This window comes from Trachemys scripta, chromosome 2 (genome assembly GCF_013100865.1).
Source record: "Trachemys scripta elegans isolate TJP31775 chromosome 2, CAS_Tse_1.0, whole genome shotgun sequence".
In the NCBI taxonomy this organism is placed as follows: Eukaryota; Metazoa; Chordata; order Testudines; family Emydidae; genus Trachemys; species Trachemys scripta.
In genome coordinates this window covers 142851798-142873279 of record NC_048299.1, presented here as the reverse complement: position 1 = coordinate 142873279, position 21482 = coordinate 142851798, and the positions used below count along the sequence as shown (strand labels likewise).

The window sequence follows — 21482 nt, the reverse complement described above, 5'->3', positions numbered from 1 at the left end:
GAGAGGCACTGGCAGAGATGGGCGGGGAGGAGCCCAGGGCTGGGATGGGGGTTGGGATTGAGGGGCACTGACAGAGCTGGGGGTTGGAGGCAGGGTTGCCCGATATCTGCCTCCTTTGCCTGAGCGCAGGGGCCGTGTCCTGGTGCCATGCCTGACGCTGCCCCTTGGGCCTCTCCCTGCAGCTCTTCCACGGCAACGTGGACAAGGACACGCCGGTGCTGACCGAGTTCCCGGAGCCCGTGGTCGCACGCTTCATCCGGATGTACCCGCAGATCTGGAACGGGAGCCTGTGCATGCGGCTGGAGGTGCTGGGCTGCCCCCTCTCCAGTAAGAGACAAGAGCAAATGCACCCACCGGGGCCTGATGCTGCTGAAGCCGCGGGCGGGAGCTGGGGCAGGAGGGACGGGACGGCTGGGGCAGAACAGGCCTGAGAGCCCTGCATGGGCAGGCAGGGCCAGGCTGCTGCTGGAGGGGCTCTGGGGCTGCTCCAGGTCCCCCCTCCCCAGTTGCAGGGACTCTGGGGACCTGGTGCAGCACTGGGATGGTCCTGCCCAGGAGCAGGCCGTGGCCTGGCTGAGCCCACCTGGCGCCCCAGAGGACAGGGGGCTGGTCCCACACCAGCGTCCTTGGCAGTGCCAGCGCGCTGAGCTCACCAACTAGCTGGGGAAGCTTGCTACAAGGGGCTCTGGGCTGAGCCCTCCGGGGCTCTCCACCGCAGAACCTGCCCGAGAGGCTCCGTCACAGCACGGCCCCTCCCGGGCACCAGGGTCCCTCCCTCTGCCTCCAGGCTCCCAGCGGGCGGGTCATGGCTGCGTGTCTGACCAGCAGCTCTGCCCCCTCCCCAGCCGTCAGCAGCTATTACAGCCAGCAGAACGAGGTGACGTCCACCGACAACCTGGACTTCCGCCACCACAGCTACAAGGACATGAGGCAGGTGTGTGTGCAACCCCCCTGGGGATGGGAGGGAGGGCGTTCACCTCCCGGCGTGGCATTCAGAGCCATTCGGAGCTCACTGGGCTGGCTCTGAGTCTGCCTGCTGCTGGTTCTGCAGGGCAGCGCCCAGCTCCTGGGGTGTTTCCAGGGAACCCCCTGCCCCCTCTGGGGGGTTAGCACTGCCCTGGCCTCCTATCTGCAGCATTTCCCAGTGCTACAGCCAGCCCCGTGTCCCCGGCATCTCGGCCCCTCCCTGCAGAGTCATTGCCAGGGACTGCCCCCCGTGTTCGGCCAGGGTTCAGCGTGACACTGACAGCGGAGATCAACCCTGGCTCCTCTCCCGGCCCAGCTCTGCTCACGGCCAGTAGCCGGCTCATTGATCCTGGAGGCCAGAGCTGCCTGGCACCCGTCCCGGTGATGTCAGCTGATTCCATGAGCCTCTTGGGGCACCCGCTGTGCGTCCCGCCGGCAGGGGCTCCCCGGCCTTTATTCCCCTCGTGGGAGAGCAATACAGCCCCCCCCCCCCCCATCCTCCCTTGCCTTGCTGGTGGCATGGACTTCCCACCCAGGGCCCCTCTGTCCCTGCCCTGGTGCCACCCGGGGTGGGCAGGGGGGCAGGCAGGCCTGGCCCCCTCATGCCGCCCTGCTCCCTGCAGCTCATGAAGGTGGTGAACGAAGAGTGCCCCAGCATCACACGCATCTACAACATTGGCAAGAGCTCCCGCGGCCTGAAGATCTATGCCATGGAGATCTCGGACAAGCCGGGGGAGCATGAGCTGGGTGAGGCGGGGCCTGGGCTGCGGGACGGGCAATGGGGCAGGGACAGCAGGCAGACCCCTCCCCCGTTAGCCGCCTCCGGCCTGGGGATTTTGGCGCAGCAAAGCACCAGGCTGCTTTGTATGGCGAGGGGCCAGGAGCTGGTGGCACTGGGCTCCTGGGCGTGTTGCCCTACCAGCCCCCAGTGTGGCCCCCACAGGGATCGGAGGGCATCTCTCCCTGCGTGGGGAGGAGCTCCCAGTGGGGTGGGACGCTGCCTGTGTCTGCCTAGCCCGCTGCTACCCTGAACCTGGTGCTCTGTGCCAGTCTCTGCGGGCGCCCTGGGCCGGAGGGCATTGCCGTGACCCCGTGCCCTCTCCCCGCAGGGGAGCCTGAGTTCCGCTACACGGCCGGGCTGCACGGGAATGAAGTGCTAGGCCGTGAGCTGCTGCTGTTGCTGATGCAGTTCCTGTGCAAAGAGTACCAGGATGGGAACCCGCGTGTGCGCAGCCTGGTGACCGAGACCCGCATCCACCTCGTGCCCTCCCTCAACCCCGACGGCTACGAGATCGCCAGCCAGGCGGTGAGAGAGACCCCGTGCCTGCCTGTGCTGCCCTTTGGCACACCAAGAGCACGGCCCAGTTACCAGCCGCACTCAGAGCTTGGCCTGGCTATGTGCCCTGGGGGTGGCTGGGTGCAGGGACTGGGGGCAGAAAGCAGGGGGAGGGGTCCTGCTGATGCTGTGATGGAATGGGGCAGGGGAAGCCATGTCAGTCTCCATCAGCTCCATCGCACCCAGCCCTTGGGGCATGGCAGTGTGGGGGGGTGGGCTGGTGCCAGCTGCCAGGGGCCTGCTACTGAGCGGGTCATGCCCCTCCCTGCAGGGCTCGGAGCTGGGCAACTGGGCACTGGGCCACTGGAACGAGGAAGGCTACGACATCTTTGAGAACTTCCCGGACCTGGCCAGCGTGCTGTGGGCAGCCGAGGAGCGGAAATGGGTCCCACACCGGGTCCCCAACCACCACATCCCCATCCCCGAGCACTACCTGGCCGAGGACGCCCACGTGAGTGCCCGTGGGGGCTCTGGCTCCCGGTCACATGTGCCACCAGGAGGGTGGGACGGCTGGGACCCCTGCCCGCAGGGCTAGTGGGGTAGGTGATAGCAGCCTGCGGGCAGGCCGGAGGGGGGCTGCTGGGGGTGATGGCAGGGAGCCAAGCTGGCATTTATGGTGGAGCTACTGGGCAGGATGCCAGCCAATACATGGCCACTTCATGGAGTGGGGACTAGCAGGGGAGCAGGCAGGCATGGGCACCGGGCAGAGAGGGGCTCTGCCAGGGGCAGGAGGTGGGGGCTTTTGTGCCCACGGGCCCCAGCTCTGTGTTCCCCCAGGTGGCTGTGGAGGTGCGTGCCATCCTCGCCTGGATGGAGAAGACCCCCTTCGTGCTGGGAGCCAACTTCCACGGCGGGGAGAAGCTGGTGTCGTACCCCTACGACATGGCGCGGCCGCCCCGTGAGGGAGAGGGGGAGGCGGCAGCGGGACGCTCGCTGGACGACTACGAGGACGAGAACCTGGAGGCGCAGGAGACCCCCGACCACGCCATCTTCCGCTGGCTGGCCATCTCCTACGCCTCGGCTCACCTCACCATGACTGAAACCTTCCGCGGGGGCTGCCACACCCAGGACATGACCAATGGCATGGGCATCGTCAGCGGCGCCAAGTGGCACCCCCGCGTGGGGAGTAAGTGGGGGCTGGAGGGGGGGTAATGCTGCAGCAAACACCCGCCAGTCAGAGGTGCCGGGGGTGGGGGGAACTAGGACAGACAGGGCTCCCTTTGGGGAGGGTGCCAACATCACCCCATAGTGCTGGCCCCTCCGCTGGGTGCCCCCTGCCCCACAGGCCACTCTAGTGTCACCCCGTTCAGACGTTTTCCAGAGCTTTGTTCGCAAGGCCCCACATGCCGAGGCTCCCGTCCCCACACCTGGGGGTTCAGCCCCCCCATTGCTCCTTGTCCCCCCCCCACCGGGTGGCACGGACAGGCAGGGATCGCTGAGCTGGTCTTCCCACACCCCGTTCTCACCGCTCTGGCCTGCTTCACCCAGGCCAGGCGCTCCCACGGCTCAAGGCCGCCCGCCCCCAGAGGCTGCCACTGCTGCCTGCCCCAGGGACCCTGCCGCCCCCTCAGGAGGGGAACGCTTCCCCGCCCAGCCTCACCTGCCAGTGCTGATGGCCCGTCCCCCCTTCTCTGCCAGGCCTGAACGACTTCAGCTACCTGCACACCAACTGCCTGGAGCTCTCCATCTACCTGGGCTGTGACAAGTTCCCCCATGTCAGCGAGCTGCAGCAGGAGTGGGAGAACAACAAGGAGTCGCTGCTCACCTTCATGGAGCAGGTGGGACGGGAGAACCAAAGCGGGGGGGGGACTGGGAGACCGGGGGGGCCCTGCAGCAGCCCCGGGCTAACAGCCTTTCCCCCGGCAGGTGCATCGGGGCATTAAGGGGGTGGTGACAGACCAGCAGGGGGACCCCATCGCCAACGCCACCATCATCGTGGGAGGAATCAACCACAACATGAAAACAGGTACGGCCATGTCCCACCCCGCAGCGGGTCCCTGGGCACCCGCCCCCCCCCAGCGAGCCCCCAGGCGCCCTGGCCTCGCCATGGAGGGTCCCCAGGCACTCAGCCTCCCCAGTCTGCAATGGGTGCTGTTCTTCCCCTCCACTAAAGGGCACCCAGCCTGTGCCCGGTGCTGTCCCCTCCCCCTCAGGGACTCAGCCTGTGCCCACCTAGTGACAGGCGCTGCCCCCACCTCTCCCTGGCCTTACACCAGAGCACAGACCCTGCAGCCGTAAGTGTCCCCGAGCTGGGCAGCCCCACAGCCAAGGCTGGAGGTGCCCAGCCCTCACCAGGAGGGGGGCCCTGACTGCGTAGGCCAGGCCTGGTCCTATGGCACTGCTCTGCAAAGGCCAAGGGGGAAGCAGGTGGCATCCAGGCTAAGCCTCTCTCCAGAAGGCTGCTGACAACGCTGTGAGGTGCTGGGCAAAACCCCACAACCCCCAGCTCCTGCCGCTCACCCCTCTCCCCTTGTGCCCTTGCAGCCAGCAGCGGGGATTACTGGCGCATCCTGAACCCGGGCGAGTACCGTGTGGTGGCCAGGGCTGAAGGCTACAACCCCAGCGTCAAAACCTGCACCGTGCTGTATGACATCGGCGCCACGCAGTGCAACTTCATCCTCTCGCGCTCCAACTGGAAACGCATCCGGGAGATCATGGCCATGAACGGGAACCGGCCCATCCGGCGCATCCCGCCTGGGCGGCCCATGACACCCCAGGAGCGCATGCGGCTCCGCCAGCGGATGCGCCAGCGCATGCGGCTCCGCCAACAGATGCGCCAGCGCATGCTGAATGCCACCACCACCGGCGCCCCCCCCACACTGGCCCCCACCACCTCCCTCCCCTTTGCCTTCAGCAGCACCACCTTTGCCCCCTGGAGCCAGCTGCCGCCCACCGCTGCCACCTGGGAGACCGAGACCTACACCGAGCTGGAGACGGTGACGGAGCTGGTGACGGAGGCTGAGGCTGGGGCCTGGGAGGTGGGCACAGGGACTGCACAGCCCCTGACCACAGCGGAGACCTACACCGTGAACTTTGGCGATTAGGAGGCGCTCCGGTCGCTGCTGCCTAAGGCCCAACCCAGACGCTAGCGCCTGGTGGCCAGCTCCCTGCCTGCAGCCAGCTGCCCTTTCCTCAGCTGCAGGCACGGTCATCTGCTTCTAGAGCCCCGCGGCTCCGGGCAGCCTGCTGTCGACCCAGCACTCACTCCCACCGGCCTCCTGCTTCCATGCCAGGCTCACCACACCGCTTTCTAGGAGTCCAGGGGTACGTAGCTGCCTGCAGGGGGCTGGGCATGGGGGTGCCTGACCCTCCTGGGCAGGAAACGACGGGATCCCCATGAGACCGGGCAGCACCAGCAGCTGGCCAGGCTCAGGGAGCGAGGGAGGGTTGATGCGGGACTCGGCCCAGCAGGGGGAGCTGGGACCCTCTCCAGGGCAGGGCCCAGGAGGCAGGGGCAGTGCAGCCCAGCGGGCAGCTGGGTTCCTCCACGCGGTTCCTGTTATACGAATAAATCCAGCTACGTCGGTAAAGGTGCCAGCTTTGTCTTCTCTCGCCTGGCAGGGGATGCCCTGCGCCAGGGAAGCGGGAGGATGGCTTGGCTGGGCCCCCTCCAGGCTGGCTGGGCAGAGGGGGAGAGCTGAGGGTGGGGCAGCAGAGTGGGGCGCAGCCCGGACCCACCCTGCCAGGGACCTGGACTTGCTCCCGCGTCCCATGGTGGTGAAGCTGGAATGGCCAGGCCCCTGCAGCCACAGGGCATGGGCAGCAGTGCCAGCTCCCCCCGGCGTGGCAGGCTCAGGCCCTCACCCTTAGCCGAAGAGCCAGCGCCCCACTGACAGGAGAGAGGGGCAGCTGGTCACTCAGCCAGGCCAGGCCCAGCCACAGCTTCCCGGGGAGGGAGGGACGCCAGGCCCAGAGCCGGCCGGTGGCAGCAGAGCACACTTAGGCGGATGTAGCAGAACCAGCTCTCCCCTCCCCCCATGCCAGCGCAGGCACTTCCATCCCCGCAGATTGGTAGGTGAGCTGGAGATGGGTGCACGCAGGCCCCCAGAACTGGCCAGTAGGCAGAGGCCCTTCCGGCAGGCCCGCCCCCTCGGCCACCCCAGTGCTGGAACACCGCAGCCGCAGGCAGAGGGAGGGGAGAGGTATTTTTATTTGGGTCCATTTGCACCCTGTTGGGAGCAGGCTGGTGCCTCCTCCGGCCCGCAGCGGGCGGCCCGGCTCTGCCCCACCCTGGCTCAGTGGCTGATCTCCATCTCATTCTCGTCCTCCTCGGCGCTGAAGCCGGAGAAGCTGATTGGCTGGCAGGTCAGGTTGCGCAGGTTGATGAGGCAGGCCGTCTGGGTGGCGCTGAAGTCGGGAATAGTCACCAGCAGCACCTGCTGCCCATCCGCCCCTGCAAGGCAAACAGAGGGGGGCTGAGCCGCTCCCCCACCTAGAGACCGGCACTGGGGGTCGCCTGGCCTGGGCCCCCGGCTCAACCCCAGCCACGGAGCCGCCACATTTCCCACACGCTGCATCGCTCGTGCACCCGGATCCCACTGCTAGGCCGGGAGCTCTGTCCCTCCCCAACCCCACGGGGGCTGGTGGGGGGTCAGCAGCCGTTCTGCCATCTGGGCCAGAATCTGGGTAGCCACGGGGTCACCTCCAACTGTGGTTCATGCTGCCCGTGACCAGCACAGAGGCCCAGCTCCTGGCTCTACGGGAGTGGGCCGAGTACCCAGCCCAACCTCCTCCTGCATGTGCTGCCCATGTGCCGCCCCTGGGTGCTGCCCCTGCCGAGGGGACAGCTGGCTGGGTCTTCCCAGCATGCACTGGTGCACATCCATCCAGCAGTGACACGTATGGTAACCATCTCAATATGGGAGCGGCAGGACCCCACATTCTCCAAGGACACTGAAGATCCGGCTGCTGGGGCCTCCTTTCCCTCCCGGCACTGTCGTGGTGAGGTACACGGAGCAGCCCCCCCAGGGCACAGTGCCCAGCCAGCAGGCCTCTAGGCCCCTCACCTGTGAGCTCCTTGGATTGGAAGCGTGGCGCATTCCCGCAGAAGTAGACGTGAGGGCAGTCGGTGAAGATGAAGGGGTCAGTCTTGTAGAAAGGGTAGCAGCCTGGAAGACGAAGCAGGCTGTTAAGGAGCGCCCGGCTCCGTGCCCTGAGGGCGTAGCTAGATATCAGCAACAACTCCACCCGCAGGAGCACCCTACCAAACGGCAGGACGGCCGCCTGCCCTCCAATGCCAGTGGCCACATTGGCAACTAGTGCCTCTTGCCAACTCCCAGCCCCATCCCTGCTGAGCACTCCCAGCTCTAGGGGCGATGCAGAGAAACAGGGCTGCTGGGCCAGACCCCTCCACACCCTCCAGAGTCGGGGGTTTGTTCTGCTGTTGTTCTCAGAGCCAGCAGGGCTGGGACCTGATGCTCAGAGTCCAGGCCCGCTAGCGCCTTCCCGGGACACCTGCCCCTGCTGCACGGCAGCTCTTGGCCACCTGTTCCCAGCATGGGGTAGGTGTGAGCCCCGCCTCCAGATCCACTCCCCTCAGCGCCATCTCGCTCACACGCTCAGAGCTCCTCCTGCCTGCCCAGGTGCACTGCGGGGGTCCCTGCCCAGCCCCTTACCAAGGGTGTCTGGGGCCGTGGGGCTGAGGTGCCCGACACGCAGAGTCCACTCCAGGATCTCCAGGTAGTCCTCCATGCTGCTGTATTTGAAGATGTCATTGACGTTCTGGCCAGACGTGCCCAGAAACCTGGAGAGCAACGGGAGTCAGGCTGCTTGCAGGCTGAGTTGTTCCCCAGTGCCGTCCTCACTGCCCAGCCCTGAGTGTGCCAGCTCAGGAACCCACACCACTTCCCACCACGCCCCAGGCTTTTTGCTAAGCCACTGCCAGCTCCCGCCCCATGCTGCCCAGTAGGTGGAGGGGTGGGGCTTTCCCTGGCTTCCCTCTGGCATCAGCATGGACCCAGCAGCAGGGGCACAAAGCGCTGCCCGTTTCTGTTTGCCATGCCGCCCCTGGTGCCAAGGAAAGGGTTTTACCGGACCCCGTCGATGTCGGCCTGGTAGGGGTTGGTGACCAGCTGCAGTGTGGAGTAGGCGCCCGCTAGGGGGAACATACAGCGATGTAGCGGCTGCTGGGGCAGCGTGTAGTTAGTGGGGTCAAACTCGCCGGGCATCACGTCCACTGGCACGGAGGCCTACAAGCAAAGAGGGGGCAATCAGAGCCGGGCTCCCGCGCAAACCCCCCTCCAGGAGCAGCGGTCCCCGGCCCCAGCCCCCTCACACTGAGCTGCAGCAGGATCTCGTCCAGCATCTTCACCGCCTCCACGCTGGCAGCCTGGGTCTTCTTGGTCAGGTACTTTGCCTGCAAGAACAAGTCCGGAGAAGCGTCAGAGGAGCAGCCTCCTCAGAGCAGCCTCTGGGGCCAGCATGGTACCTGCTGAGCCACCCACAGGAAGCAGGAGTCCTCCCAGCCATGCCCCAGGTGGGCACGCGCCAGGACCGGCTGGGCGGCCACAAGAGAGTGAGCCCCAACTCACGTGGCAGCTATATGGGTAAGGAAGTGGAGCCAGGTGCCAGCTCCCCCTTGCCCTGGTATGATTCCCATTGCAGGCCCAGAGGGTGGCTGTGATCTGGTGATGCTCCATCCCCCGGGAGCCCCTGGCTGCCCAAGGGGGGCAGCACTCACCCACCGTACGGCTGCTCAGACCCCTCCCCGCTGCAGGCCATCTGCCAGCACTGGCTCCCCTGCTGGCTAGGGCTGGGCTCTCGGGCGCTGGCCATTTGACCCCACTGGAGGGTGCCCCTTCCCCCCACATCCTTACAGGGCAGAGGAGACCATGCAGACCCCAGCACAGCTCCCCATGGGCGGCCCCTCCCTTTGCTAGCCCGTTCCTAATCCACCCTCGGGGCTGTTTGCCCGCCCAACAGGTCACCAGTACCACAGGGAGGAGAGGCAGCTGGCAATGACTAGCCGTGCCTGGCGTGTGTAACTTCCTGGCCGCGAGGAGCCGCCTCTCTCCCGGAGTCCCTGGTCAGCCCAGGCAGCTCCCTAGCTAATTCCTCTGCCCCAAGTCAAGGGCATGGCCCTGCCAGCCTCTCACAGCACCCAGATCCCACGGGGCATCTCCAGCAAGTTTCGCCTGGAACCTGGGCACGTCCAGAGATCCAGCATGGCGGCCTGTGTCCAGCCCAGTGCCCGCTTCCCCTGCCCATGCAAGTACCACTCTGAGCAGACAGATGCATTCAGTGCTGGGGAAAAGCACCAGACCAAGAAGCCTCCACTGACCCACACAACCAATGCATCCTAGGTAGTGTCCGCCTGCCCCCTGCACGGGGAAGGGGGGGAGTCTCTGGGGCTGCCAGCTGGTGCAAGCAGGCCACCCTGGGGGCCCTCACCTTGTTGATGGTGTCTTTGTTCTGCGTGTTCTGGCTGAGCAGGTTGCCTGCCAGAATGACCCGGGAGATCTGTGCCGCGCAGCTCTGCTCGCCCTCGGCCCCCAACTGCCCCGTCACCACGTCCACCAGCAGCTGCATGCCCAGGAAACTCTCGCCGCTCCCGCCGCCGAGGCCCAGGCCTGACACCAGCAAGACAAACCTGTGGCCCAAAGCAACAGGTGGGTATCCTGCCGTCCAGCACACCCGGGCAGTGGGCGGGTTACCTAGGCCTGTGCGAGGCCTCGCCATGGTAGCCAGGCCATTGTTACCAAGCGGGAGAGCACACAAGGGAGATGAAGCTGCAGAGTTCAAGGCCAATTTCAGGCCAGGCAGACCCAGCAAAGGGCTGAGAGCTGGAAGGCATCAGCGACACTGCAGGGTTTGAACACTGGCGGTGCCGACCCTTGCAGGGTGTCTGGGACCATCCCCTGTCATGGGGCAGCAGGTGACGGCAGTGCTGGCATCAGCAGCGGGCACCTGGGGAAGGGGATCGGAGCCCCAGCTCCATCAGTCGTTCGCTGGCACTGAGACCAGGGAGGGGGAGGCGCCACTCAGCACTGGGAGACGAGGCAACAATGGATTTCAGGCCACTTCGCCCCTCCCTGCTTGGGCCTTCCCCTCCCGACACAAGGAACAGGCACGGCAGGCCAGGTGCAGAGGGGGATGTTTTAGAATATCAGGGTTGGAAGGGACCTCAGGAGGTATCTAGTCCAACCCCCTGCTCAAAGCAGGACCAATCTCCAGACAGATTTTTACCCCAGTTCCCTAAGTGGCCCCCTCAAGGATTAAACTCACAACCCTGGGTTTAGCAGGCCAACGCTCAAACCACTGAGCTATCCCTCTCCCATGGAAGAGCCTCTGCAAAGCCCTGGGCAATGGGCACCCTCAGCTGCTTCACCAGCCCCTGGCTTAGAGGCCTGGTACCTACTGCTACCTCTGCACTACAGGGAAGGGGAGTCAGGCCAGAGACACCCCCTCATGGCTGGCACTGCCCCATGTTCACACTCCTGGCAGGGTGCCTCGGGGGAGGCTGCCTCACCTGTCGGTACTGGGCCCTCTCCGGGGCAGCTGCCGGGGCAGGTCGGCAAAGCAGTGATCTTCCACCACGAACTTGCCGTCCTCCCTCTCCGAGCCGTAGACGGCGAGGATGGTCCCTGAGCGGCAGCACGAGGGAGAAGCAGCGTTAGGCAGGTCCATCCCAGCCTGCCTGCAGAAAGCCAGGGCCACACACAGCACCCACTGCGCCCCACCCATGGCTCTGCTCTTGTCACTCAGGGTGCCAGGAAGGGAGAAGAGCCTGTCCTGGATCCAAGTGAGCCAGCCCGCGCCACTCCTCCCACCCCCTGCCACGGACAGGGAGCTCTGCTGATGTTGCCAGGGCATTCAGTACTTGGCACACACCTGTCTGGTCTATGCCCGTTGGGGAGGAGGGAAGGGCCTACAGCCTGGCACAGGGGGGCCAGGAGCTGCATGGGACCGTGGCAGCTCCGGCGCTCCGTACCTGTCACCAGCTTCTGAATGTCGACAGCTCCCTCCAGCTTGATCCGCTGCAGTTCATCCTCCAGGATCAGCTCGTCCGACTGGTGGATGTATTTGGTGCGGGGAGGCTGCGGCAGCAGGTTGTGCTGTGGAGACACGCCAGGCCATCGGCACGCTCTAGGAACAGAGCATGAACGGCCCCAAAGGCTCCCCCGCCATCAAGCAGCGCAGACGCATGACCAGGGTCCAGGAGCAAATGGAGAGCCCTGCACATGAAACATGGGCCCCAGCAACTCAAGCGCAGCGACCTGTTTTTTAAAGCCACGCTCTTCTCGGAAGGCAGAGCTTTGGTACCGAGCCACTATCCCTGCTTTGCTGGAGCTGCAGGAACTTTCCAGGGTCTCGGCAAAACAGTCTTTGTTACCCAGGTGCAAATGATCATTGACACATGTTTTCTCCTCACAGTTCTTTCTGGTGCAGAGGACATGCAAACAATAACTTGGAGATCTACCCAAGGAGGATGTTACTCATCCCGGTGGTACCTTCTGCCAGAAAGCCTTCCGCTGGACAGCCTTAGAATGTGTCTTTGCAATCATTACACAGGGGAGACCACTGCTCTGTTTGCCTAGAGTTGGCAGAAAGGCTGCAAGCTTTATTCCTTAGCAAAGGCTTTCCTCTTTCCAGTGCCTGAGCCCTGGCCAAGTCATTTGAACAGGACAGTGAGGGATTCGGAGCTGCCTGGGGCTGTCTGTGCATAAGGCTACGATTTTGGCACAAAGGTCATGGTGTCCACAGTAATGGTGAACGTGAATCAATTCCGGGACAAGTCCACCCCACGCTTGCCTTGCAGCAACAGCTCCCATCTTTTGGGGCTGTGACTGGTTCCCTGCTCTGGGCGCTGCGACCTGGGGCACGGAGTGTTGGTGCCACGCAGGTCTAGTGCGTCCACCTGCCCCCGTCCCGCCACAGAACCCCAGTCAACTTTGGCCCGTCTGCCTCTCTATCTCCATCTATGGAAGGACGGACATGCCAAGCCTGAGTAGCGCTGGAAGCACATGGGCCAGGTAGCAAAGCCCAGAGCTGGGCCAGCCCAGTGGGACAGGAGCTGGGTGAGTGCAGGGTAGGCTTGCTTTCCACCCACCCTCCTCCTTTCCGGGACTTACTGTTTTTTCTGGCACCAATGCTGTGAAATTTACTAAAAATTTCTGTGCCAAAATCACGGCCCTATTTACGAAAACTATCTGCTCGTTATCTTGGTCTGATTGTTGCCAAGGGGACGGACTGTAGGAATACATGGGGTTAATTTGCCAAAGAGGCTGTTTGCAGACAGGCGGCTGACGGACAGCCAGGACGAGTAACTTTGGGTGTTTCTACCTCCAGTCCCCTGCTAAGCGAGTCAGAGTAATTTGTCAAGGAAGGAATGGGTTAGGACTGGAGTCCAAGCTTGTCAACACAAGGGAACGAAGATCACTCCCAACCAGAATTAGAAGGGCACGCTCCCAGAAGCTGACAGAGAGTTATGGGCTACAGGCTGACAGCCAGGGGGCAGAAGTCTGGAGTCAGACAGGCCTGCCTAGGACTTGATGCGAGATAAATGGATAAACAGATCCTTTGTCATTTTAATACCCATTTCTCTGCACTGCTTTGGGGCTACAGTTAAACAAAACACTCTTCGTTTAGGGAGGCTGCTTAGGGTCACTGAATGCCACTGCCCACAAGCCCCCCAAAGGGACAAACCGCAGGTGCCAAACCCAGTCGGACTTGCTGGGTCATAGGTTGGTTCCCAGGGCGCTGTAGCCAAGCGTGGGAGAAAGGCAGGATTCCACTGCAGGAGAAGTAAAGGCCCAAGGAGCGGCGCTCAGAAACACCACTAAGGGGGCAGAGATGCAACAAACCCAGTAGTCACAGCAACGCTAGGTAGCATTTGCAAAGGGATGGTGTCATTTCAAAAAACAGAGGTGGAAGCAGTTCCAGGAGCTATCCCTGCCCACATCCCTCCAGCAGGGTTTATGCTTGGACAGTCCCAGCTCCCTGTTTTAACGAGTCTCTCTCCCCCTCAAGCCAAATGTACAGCTGGGGAAACTGACTCTCCGGGCCAGGACGCAGCACAAAGTACCATCACACTCCCCAGACTCAGAGCACAGAGAGCAATTCAGCCAGCGTGATGGAGCTGCTGGGGTGACAAAACAGGTACTAAGCATTCAGGGGATTTTTAAATGTGAAAATAGACACACTCCTGTCAAGGACAACTCGGAGTTCATTGTGGTCTGCCCGTGTGGGCCCCTGCACTGAGAGCAGGCAGGAGATGAAAGGGGTCACCCAGCCTGACTGCTCATGATCCGAGACACCATTTGCTTGCGAGGCTCTGAGCCCCTCCCACCGTCAGTACCTCCTCGCTGATCTCCCGGAGGATGGAGGGCTGCAGCTGCATGGACTTGAAGAGGGTTCCCACTATGCAGCACTTCTCTGCGGTCTGCAGCTCACACAGCTTCTTCACGGCTATGTCGCTGCCTGCAGAGAGAAGCACAACTCAGCCTCTCCGGACATTCGACTGCCTGAGGGACAGGCTGCGCTCACAGCCACCCCGGAGGGGGGTCACACAACATGGCTAAGGGACATCTAAAGGGACAGGCATAAACTAAGGGAGAAAAATGGGGGTAGGCATGTGAAAGGGCGTGGGACTGGGCGAAAGAGGGTAGGATTGGTAACTGGTGAGTGCCAGGCTTCTAAGGGCAAGCTATGTTCTATGGGGCTAGTCCCCCAGGGAAGCTGTCACAGAGGCCTAGACCAGCCAAGCACCTGAATGCACTGTAGACAGCAAACCTGCGTGGGGCAGTGGATCTGAGGGAGCAAGAGCTGTCTCTTCTATGTCTGGGAAAGGAACCCCTCAGCCCCCCAAACAGCTAACCCTAACTCGAGATCCCCGAAGAGGCCCAGGAATAACGGCTCTCCCAGTGCCCAGAGTCGCCATCTTGCCTTCGACTCATCCCAGTTCTCTGCGCCGTCACCAAGAGTATCAACACGCCATCCGGGGAGACAGAGCTCAAGCCCATGGGTCCCTGCGGCCCCACACCGGGATGTCAGTGCAGCAGGCAGGACACCCAGCCCGTGACACAGAACCCACATCTCTATTTCAGAGAAACCAGCAAGGGTAAGGTCGTGTCTCAGCTAAGCCATCCACAGGGCCCTCGGGAGCTGGGATGTCCCAGGAGGTCCTTTTTATCTGCGGCCGTTACCCTGTGATCACCTCCAGCCTGAGTTCCTTGGGGCAAGGGGCAGAAGGAGCCTGTTCTCCTAATGCACAACAGGAAACAGAGCTCCCATGTGATCCCAACCCTGGGTGCAATCGCTACACTGCTGTGCGTTTTCAGGGGAGGGCGATTACTCACTGGAATGCCTCCCCTAGGGCTGTGGGAATACTCGGCCATTGGAGTCATTAAATCCTTCCAATAATACTCTCTAGCTACACCACCTGTTCCTGGGCTGGGTGCTGGAATCCCCAGGGGATATACTCCTGCCTGGGGGAGAGGCCAGACTACATGATCACAGTGGATCCTCCTGGCCTTTAAAATACGAATTCTCTGGCTCTGCGCTGAAACAAAAGGGGATGGCGCCCTCTAGTGCAGCCAAGGAAACGGCACCGATACCAGAGCAGCGGGCGTTGAATTCTCCAGCCCACACTTGTGGGAAGGCAGAGCCTGGTGCTGGCAGCTGGATTTGGCCAGCAGTGGAACATGCCAGTTATCAAAGCTGAGCGGTTGGGATTGATGACCATCCGACGAGAGAGGCTGCTGGGCAGACAGAAGGAAGTATTGCTTCAAACAATACACAGGCAACCTGTGGAGCTTGTGTCCGGGGGATGTTGTGAAGGTCAAAAGTATAACAGGGTTCAGAAAAGAAGTAGAGAAGTTCATGGAGGACAAGTCCATCGAAGGCTATTAACCACGATGGTCAGGGATGCAATCCCATGCTCTGGGTATCCCTAAGCCTCTGACTGCCAAAAGCTGGGATTGGACGACAGGGTTTAGATCACTCGATAAATTGCCCTGTTCTGTTCATTCCCTCTGAAGCACCTGGCACTGGCCGCTGTCAGAAGACAGGACAATGGGCTAGATGGACCACTGGTCTGACCCAGTACAGGTATTCTTAGGACTTCAGTCTGGGGATTCAACACAAGACCCTGGAAATTCTGGTCCCCTTCCACTTGCCAGCCAAGACCTGAGTTCAGGATTCGCCACTTCCCTCACAACACTCAATGATATCACTAACCACAGCCGCCCAGGGCTGTTGGTACCGGCGATGCCACTGACATCTGGATTGTGCTCTCAGCAGGTGAGTAAAGGAGAAAACGATTCCCCTAATGTTTCCTCCTAACCGATTACCCTAACATTTACACATTGAGAGCTGAGCCCATCCCAGGGGCTCACAGATCAGACTGCCTGCTCTCTTTCCACTCTGCTCACCGACATACCGGGCTGTTTGACCAGCACAGGTGACAATGGGAAAGTCAGAAATCATAGCTAGAGGGCCACTGGGATCACTAGCCCCCCAAATGACCTTTGTTTTCTTATTTCAGTGCAAGTAATCAGAACTCTGCTTCACCCCGTAGATTGACACCACAGCCGGCCTGGAAACCCAGCACCCCCCTGCCCACCGGGGAAAGGGAGAACTCTCATCAATCAGGACACACCCATAGGTTTCAAGGCCAGAAGAGGCCGTTACAATCATCTAGACTGGCCTCCTGCATCGCCCAGGCCAGAGAACCTCACCCGGCGATTCCTGCATCCAGCCCAGAACTCTGCTCAGGGCTCAGCATGTCAGCTCTAGAGTTCTTCAGTGATGTTAGCTGAGTACGTACACATACCCAGCGTTCAAGCCAGAGATTTACAAGACCACTCCAGGAAGCAGGACAAGGACGGTCAGTCCTTCCCGTGGGGCCTTGCCCTCCCTGGGCTGCCGAGCTCTGATCAGTCACAACAGTTCTGGCTGTTCCCCGAGAGCAGGGCTCAGCACTGTGGCTGCACTTAAATTCCATTAGTTCCTGCGCAGCCTAAACAGGATAGTTTAAAAAAAAAAAAAAAAATTCCTCAGGCTCCAAGACAAATGTTGAAATAGAAATTCCACAAGAGGCTCAGCTAATCTAGACTCCGAGGCTGATTCTGGGTCATTTCCCTTGGCATCGGAACTCTGTTCTTCCCCGAGGAAGTCAGGGAGGGGCTCAAGGACATCTATAGGGGAACACACTGCAAGAGTCTCAGACACAAGGCACTATAGAAAGGTTAAATGTTAGTCTAGCTGCACCCAGACTCTCAGGCTAGGAGCTGTTAGGGTTTCATGAGACGATTAAGGCTGAGGCTGGCTAACATGGAGATGAAGGATGGGCTTGTTTACACAAAAGAGCTATTCCAGAATAACTCCTCATGTGGGGGGGGGACACACAATCCAGAACACAAGTGACTTTTCCCCCATTTAACTTCACCCCCTTCCAAAAGAGAATCCATTCTGGAAGCTAAACTGAAGGAAGGCACTCGCATTCTGGAATAAGTGGGCCCACGTGGGGAGTCATTCCAGAATAATTATTCTGGATTAGCTATTTCAGTACATTTCCAAGTGTAGATAAGCCCGGGGAGAGAAACCCCTAAACCTATTTTTATACTGGATTGTCTCCCTGTTTTCTTGTACTCCCCAGTCTGACTGTATCACCTGCTGTGTCTGGTCTTAGACTGCAGCTGTTTACGGCAAGAGCTGGTCTTTTTAGTCTATGTTTATTCAGGGCCAAGCACATGGTCTAAGATTGGCCTAGGTGCTACCAGTTATTAATCCTAGCTGGCTGCTGCTGCCTCCCACAGGGATTCCCCCACTCTTGGCATTAACCCTTTTGTTTTCAAAGGGAACCCACCAAAGGGTGCATGCATGTAGAGAGGAGGAGGTGGTTGTGCCTGATGAGTGAAGAAAGCCCGTGGAGGAGGCTGACTTTGTCCTTTGGCTCTTTTCACATTAGAATGAAGGCTGTGCCTGCCACAGGAGGGTACAGACAACTGCAAAATGAGAACGCTTGTGAGCCCGGACAGATCAACCAAGTGGAAGCTGATTAGTTGAGAGGGGAAGTGGTTTTGAGAGACTGCCTGCAGCTTTGCTTTTGTTAGTCTCTCTCGAATCCTGCCAACACACACACATTGCAGCACTTTAACGATCCCGGGATAGCTACACTGGTACAGCCTCCACTAGTGTGGATGCAGTTACATTGGCATAAAGATGCTTATACCAGGACAGTTATTCTTGTATGGGAGGGACTTGGGGCAGCCACAGCCCTAGGGCCAGCAAGAATTCTAACTAACAGGGATAGAAGGACACTGCTCCCCAGTGTTGGTTTGCACTTTGCTGGGAGATGCCACTTCTGCTGTTTATGTGAGAGTTTGAATGCACTGCTAGTGCCAGGGGCTGGACAGGCAGCCCAGGAGAGTCAAGCCCTGTCTATCCCCATGCAGGGCAGGTACAGCACAGAGCGCAGAAGGACAGGCTTTCCACCCCACCCTGGCCCTGACCAGCACACCTAGAGGCACCCACCACTTCACAGAGGTAACTCAGATTCATAGACTTTAATGTCAGAAGGGACCATCATGATCATCTAGTATGACCAGTTTGTGATCACAGAATATCAGGGTTGGAAGGGACCTCAGGAGATCATCTGCTCCAACCCGCTGCTCAAAACAGGGCTAATCCCCAGACAGATTTTTGCCCCAAATCCCTAAATGGCCCACCTGAGGGATTGAACTCACAACCCTGGGTTGAGCCAACGCTCAAACCACTGAGCTATCCATCCCCCCACCCCTACTAAATGCATGTGATGAGAATGGGATTCAAACCCACGTGTACAGAGCACAATGGATTAGCAGTCTATCACCTCCATCACTCAGCCACCTCATCTGAGCTCACAGAACCTCACCCACCCACTCTTGAAAAAGCCCCCTAACCTCTGGCTGAGTTACTGACGTCCTCAAATCATGATTTCAAGTTACAGAGAATCCACCATTTCCACTAGTTTAAACCTGCAAGTGACCTGTACCCCATGCTGCAGAGGAAGGCAACCCCCGCCACCAACTCTGACAATCTGACCTGGGGGAAAATTCCTTCCCAGCCCCAAATCTGGCGATCAGTTCAACCCTGAGCATGTGGGCAGGACCCACCAGCCAGACACCTGGGAAAGAATTCTCTGTAGTATCTCAGAGCTCTCCCCATCTAGTGTCCCATCTCCGGCCACTGGGGATAACAGGAGATTTCATCCTCCACCCTCAACCTGGCTGCCAACCAGGGGCCTCCATGAATGACCACTGTGGGGGGCTCTGATGGAGACACTTGCCCACTAGTGAGCATCCTGAGATAATCAACTCACTTAACCCAGGCCAATGAAAAGCTACCTGATCAAAACAGCTCATGCCTGGGCTGGATTCAGACAATCAGCAGCCTAGCAATAAAACACTCCACTCTATCATCATACCCCAGAGCCAGCAATTTCAACACCGTTACAGGATACACTAAAGCACTTTGTATCAATTCCCCGGCTATTCCTTTGTCTTCTGAACGTGACCTTTAACATCTAGCAAACATCATCTCCCCCTGTCTACCAGTATCACAAGCCAGATGCCTTGAGTTATTTAAGGATTTAGATGACCACGTAGCAAATACTACAGCATCACCAATTCCAAGAGAGCAAAAATCATGAACGAGCCCTCCCACCTCAAAATCATGAGACTTTTTAAAAAACAATTAATCTGGGCTGTTTCCTCGACCCTTTGTTTGGAGCTTTTAGCAGTCACGTTTCAAGCTTTTCTCTGCAACCATTTTTTTTTTTAATGAAAGCTGGGATTCTCCCATAATCACCTGCCTCCAGGAGCTGAGGCTTCAAGGAAAACACTAAATACCGCAAGGCACACAATAACATTGAGAGAGCGGGCAACAGTGCAAGACCCTCAAAGGTGGGCACAGCTCTGGGAGGGGGCTTGTATAGCAGCACAGTGCCCAGTAAAAAAGATTTAAAACCCCCTACAGAAGGAATTCAAAAGCAAACCAAGAAGCTGACCTGGCCAGATGGCATGAAATTCTATAACAACCATTTATCATGTTCTCCTAGTTATGGGGGAGTCACACATGGGCCAGTATCTTCCAAAAAGGAGCCAGTTATTTATCTTTAGCCAGTGAGTTCTAGCATCTGCAGGCACTTGCATCATACAGTGCAATAAGGAGGGTGCCTGCCAGCTATGCTATTGCACATCATTTTAGGGCTGAACTACGACACTCTACAGCAGTTACATGTTTGAAAGGAAACTAATTCAGGTACAGTAATTCCATCGGTAAACAGCAATGCAGCCCACAGGAGCAAGGAAATGACCACTTAAACCTGCAGTCACCAACCCCACGGGATCTCTTGCTCACACACCCCGCACTCTGCTGGAGACATACTCCATAACAATCTTTCCTGGCTACCGAGTGCCCATCTCAGACTCTTAATGCTACCTGAATGTAACTTTTGTTTCAGGAACAAACGCCTCCTTTTCAGTGAGCCCAGCGAAAGCTTTTCCAGTCCGGAGTCACTGCTTGGCAATGGTAGATGTTTTCCCACTGAGCTGATGTGCTAGACACCCTAAGCCTTTGGAGTGAGTCCCTAACCTGACAGGAGCAGGGCTGGAATTCAGGGCAGACAAAGCGTTTTCTAGGACATGCCAAAACTTCCTCATGGTTCAGTTGCTTGGAATTTTGTTTTGCTTAGAAACAGCTCTCTGTATCCTTCAAAAAAACAGAGAGACAGCACACAGCTTCCCAGCAAACAACAGTTTCCCCCACCACCTGGCAAGTGAAGTATGACATTGGGATTCACCCTCAGTCGGTTTCAGCTCTTGTCCAAAGGCAGGTTTCAGGACAGGCAGTGAGGGGCATGGATTGACATTCACATCACATTCCCCAGCAGTACCCGGCCCAAGCCAGGGGAGCTAATGATTCAACCAGCAGACCAAATTCAGTGATGAATCCTGGCCACATGCCACCTGAGGCATGTTGCACATACACGAAGGACAGACAGCTAGACACCATTCTGGGAATTTTCTCCTCACCTAGGATGTTACCGTCACCTCGTTAACCAGACAAAAGTATTTTGTGGAAACAAACTTACCCCATTTCTGCCGGGCTCTCTCCAGCAACAGGGGTCTCATCTGAATAAGGCGAATGGCGTAGATGTGGGCATACTGGCGATTAAAGCTGCGCTCCCCGAGCCTGAAGTGCTGGGAGCAGTTAGTATATGTGGAGACGGGCACTCTGGCAAACGTGGAGGCCTCTGCTGAGGGTGGCGCCAGCAGGCCCTGGGCGGTGCGAGCTGCCTGCTCCGAGAACATGGCTGGCAATTGAGGGGCTCCTGGCGGGGCCAACAACTCTCCACCTAGGAAGATGACAAGCTCCTATTATGAACAGCTTCACTCACTCCCTGCCCCTGAACCCCCAAACCCACTCCCCAGCTCCTAGGATGATACATACCCCGCCCCTCCCATCCCCTGCTTCCCAGCCGCTGGAATGACATGCATGCCCCCTGACATCCGCCATTCTTCAAACCTGGAGTGACATGTCCACCTCCCCCCCATTCCACCATCCCCCACTTTCTGGGGTGACACATACTCATCGCAAATTCACCATCCCCTGCTCCCCAACCCTTGGGGTTACACATACCCCGCCCCAAACTCCATCCCCCGCAACCCACCACCCAGGGTGACATGTGCCCACCCAAACTCCAGTCCCTCACATGCTGCCCCCCAAATTCCAGCCCCCCCAACCCAGCCCCGGGGGCGACACGCCCCCCCCCCCCCCCCCCGGGGGGCCCCCCCCAATATATGGGGAGCAGACGCAGGTTTCTAGGGCGCTGACGAACCTGCCAGGACCTGGGGCAGCCCCCGCTCTGCCGGGGCCCCTCACTCCCGGGCTGCCAGCGCCAGGGGATGACGGGGTCAGGGGTCAGGGCTAAGGAGGTCAGAGGTCACGTTCAGCTCCCGGCAAGCGGCAGTGCCTCCCGGGATGGAAAAGGCGCCAACGCCGTAACCCGGAAGCAGAAGGGTCTGGCGGAACTGACGTAGCGAGGGAGCTTGGCGTCTCCTGGGAAACCGGCCGCGCCGCTAGGGGCGGGGCTCCCGTGGGGGCGGGGCTCCGAGATGAGTTTGGTCTCCGCTCCCTGGGCAGGCGGGGCCCTGGGGGACCCCGGGCCCCGCCGGAATTACCCCATGGCCCCGCCCCC

At 59.8% G+C, this 21482-nt stretch overlaps 2 protein-coding genes across 3 annotated transcripts in view; one reads left to right on the top strand and one right to left on the bottom strand.

Moving 5' to 3' along the window:
• Positions 1-5832, top strand: part of AEBP1 (AE binding protein 1) — a 24313-nt gene extending 18481 nt beyond the window's left edge. Inside the window, exons 13-21 of the mRNA XM_034761693.1 lie at positions 183-327; positions 846-934; positions 1590-1713; positions 2076-2272; positions 2574-2753; positions 3080-3428; positions 3941-4080; positions 4169-4268; positions 4787-5832. Coding sequence (XP_034617584.1) covers positions 183-327; positions 846-934; positions 1590-1713; positions 2076-2272; positions 2574-2753; positions 3080-3428; positions 3941-4080; positions 4169-4268; positions 4787-5346 — 1884 coding nt within the window. The 3' untranslated portion in view covers positions 5347-5832. The remainder of the gene's footprint in view (positions 1-182; positions 328-845; positions 935-1589; positions 1714-2075; positions 2273-2573; positions 2754-3079; positions 3429-3940; positions 4081-4168; positions 4269-4786) is intronic.
• Positions 5833-6439: 607 nt separating this feature from the next.
• On the bottom strand, positions 6440-21319 carry POLD2 (DNA polymerase delta 2, accessory subunit). 2 transcript variants are annotated; one of them, XM_034761691.1, is made up of 11 exons: positions 21123-21319; positions 20376-20639; positions 13599-13720; positions 11232-11355; positions 10770-10884; positions 9692-9890; positions 8577-8657; positions 8333-8490; positions 7918-8045; positions 7309-7410; positions 6440-6695 (listed from the first exon to the last, which is right to left on the bottom strand). In XM_034761691.1, exons 2-11 carry the CDS (start codon positions 20593-20595, stop codon positions 6538-6540), a joined length of 1407 nt encoding a protein of 468 aa, XP_034617582.1. In that variant the 5' UTR covers positions 20596-20639; positions 21123-21319; the 3' UTR covers positions 6440-6537. The 2 variants fall into 2 exon arrangements, with proteins under 2 accessions (XP_034617582.1, XP_034617583.1); XM_034761692.1 differs by having other exon boundaries at positions 20376-20641; positions 21152-21319.
• Between the last annotated feature and the right edge of the window lie 163 nt (positions 21320-21482).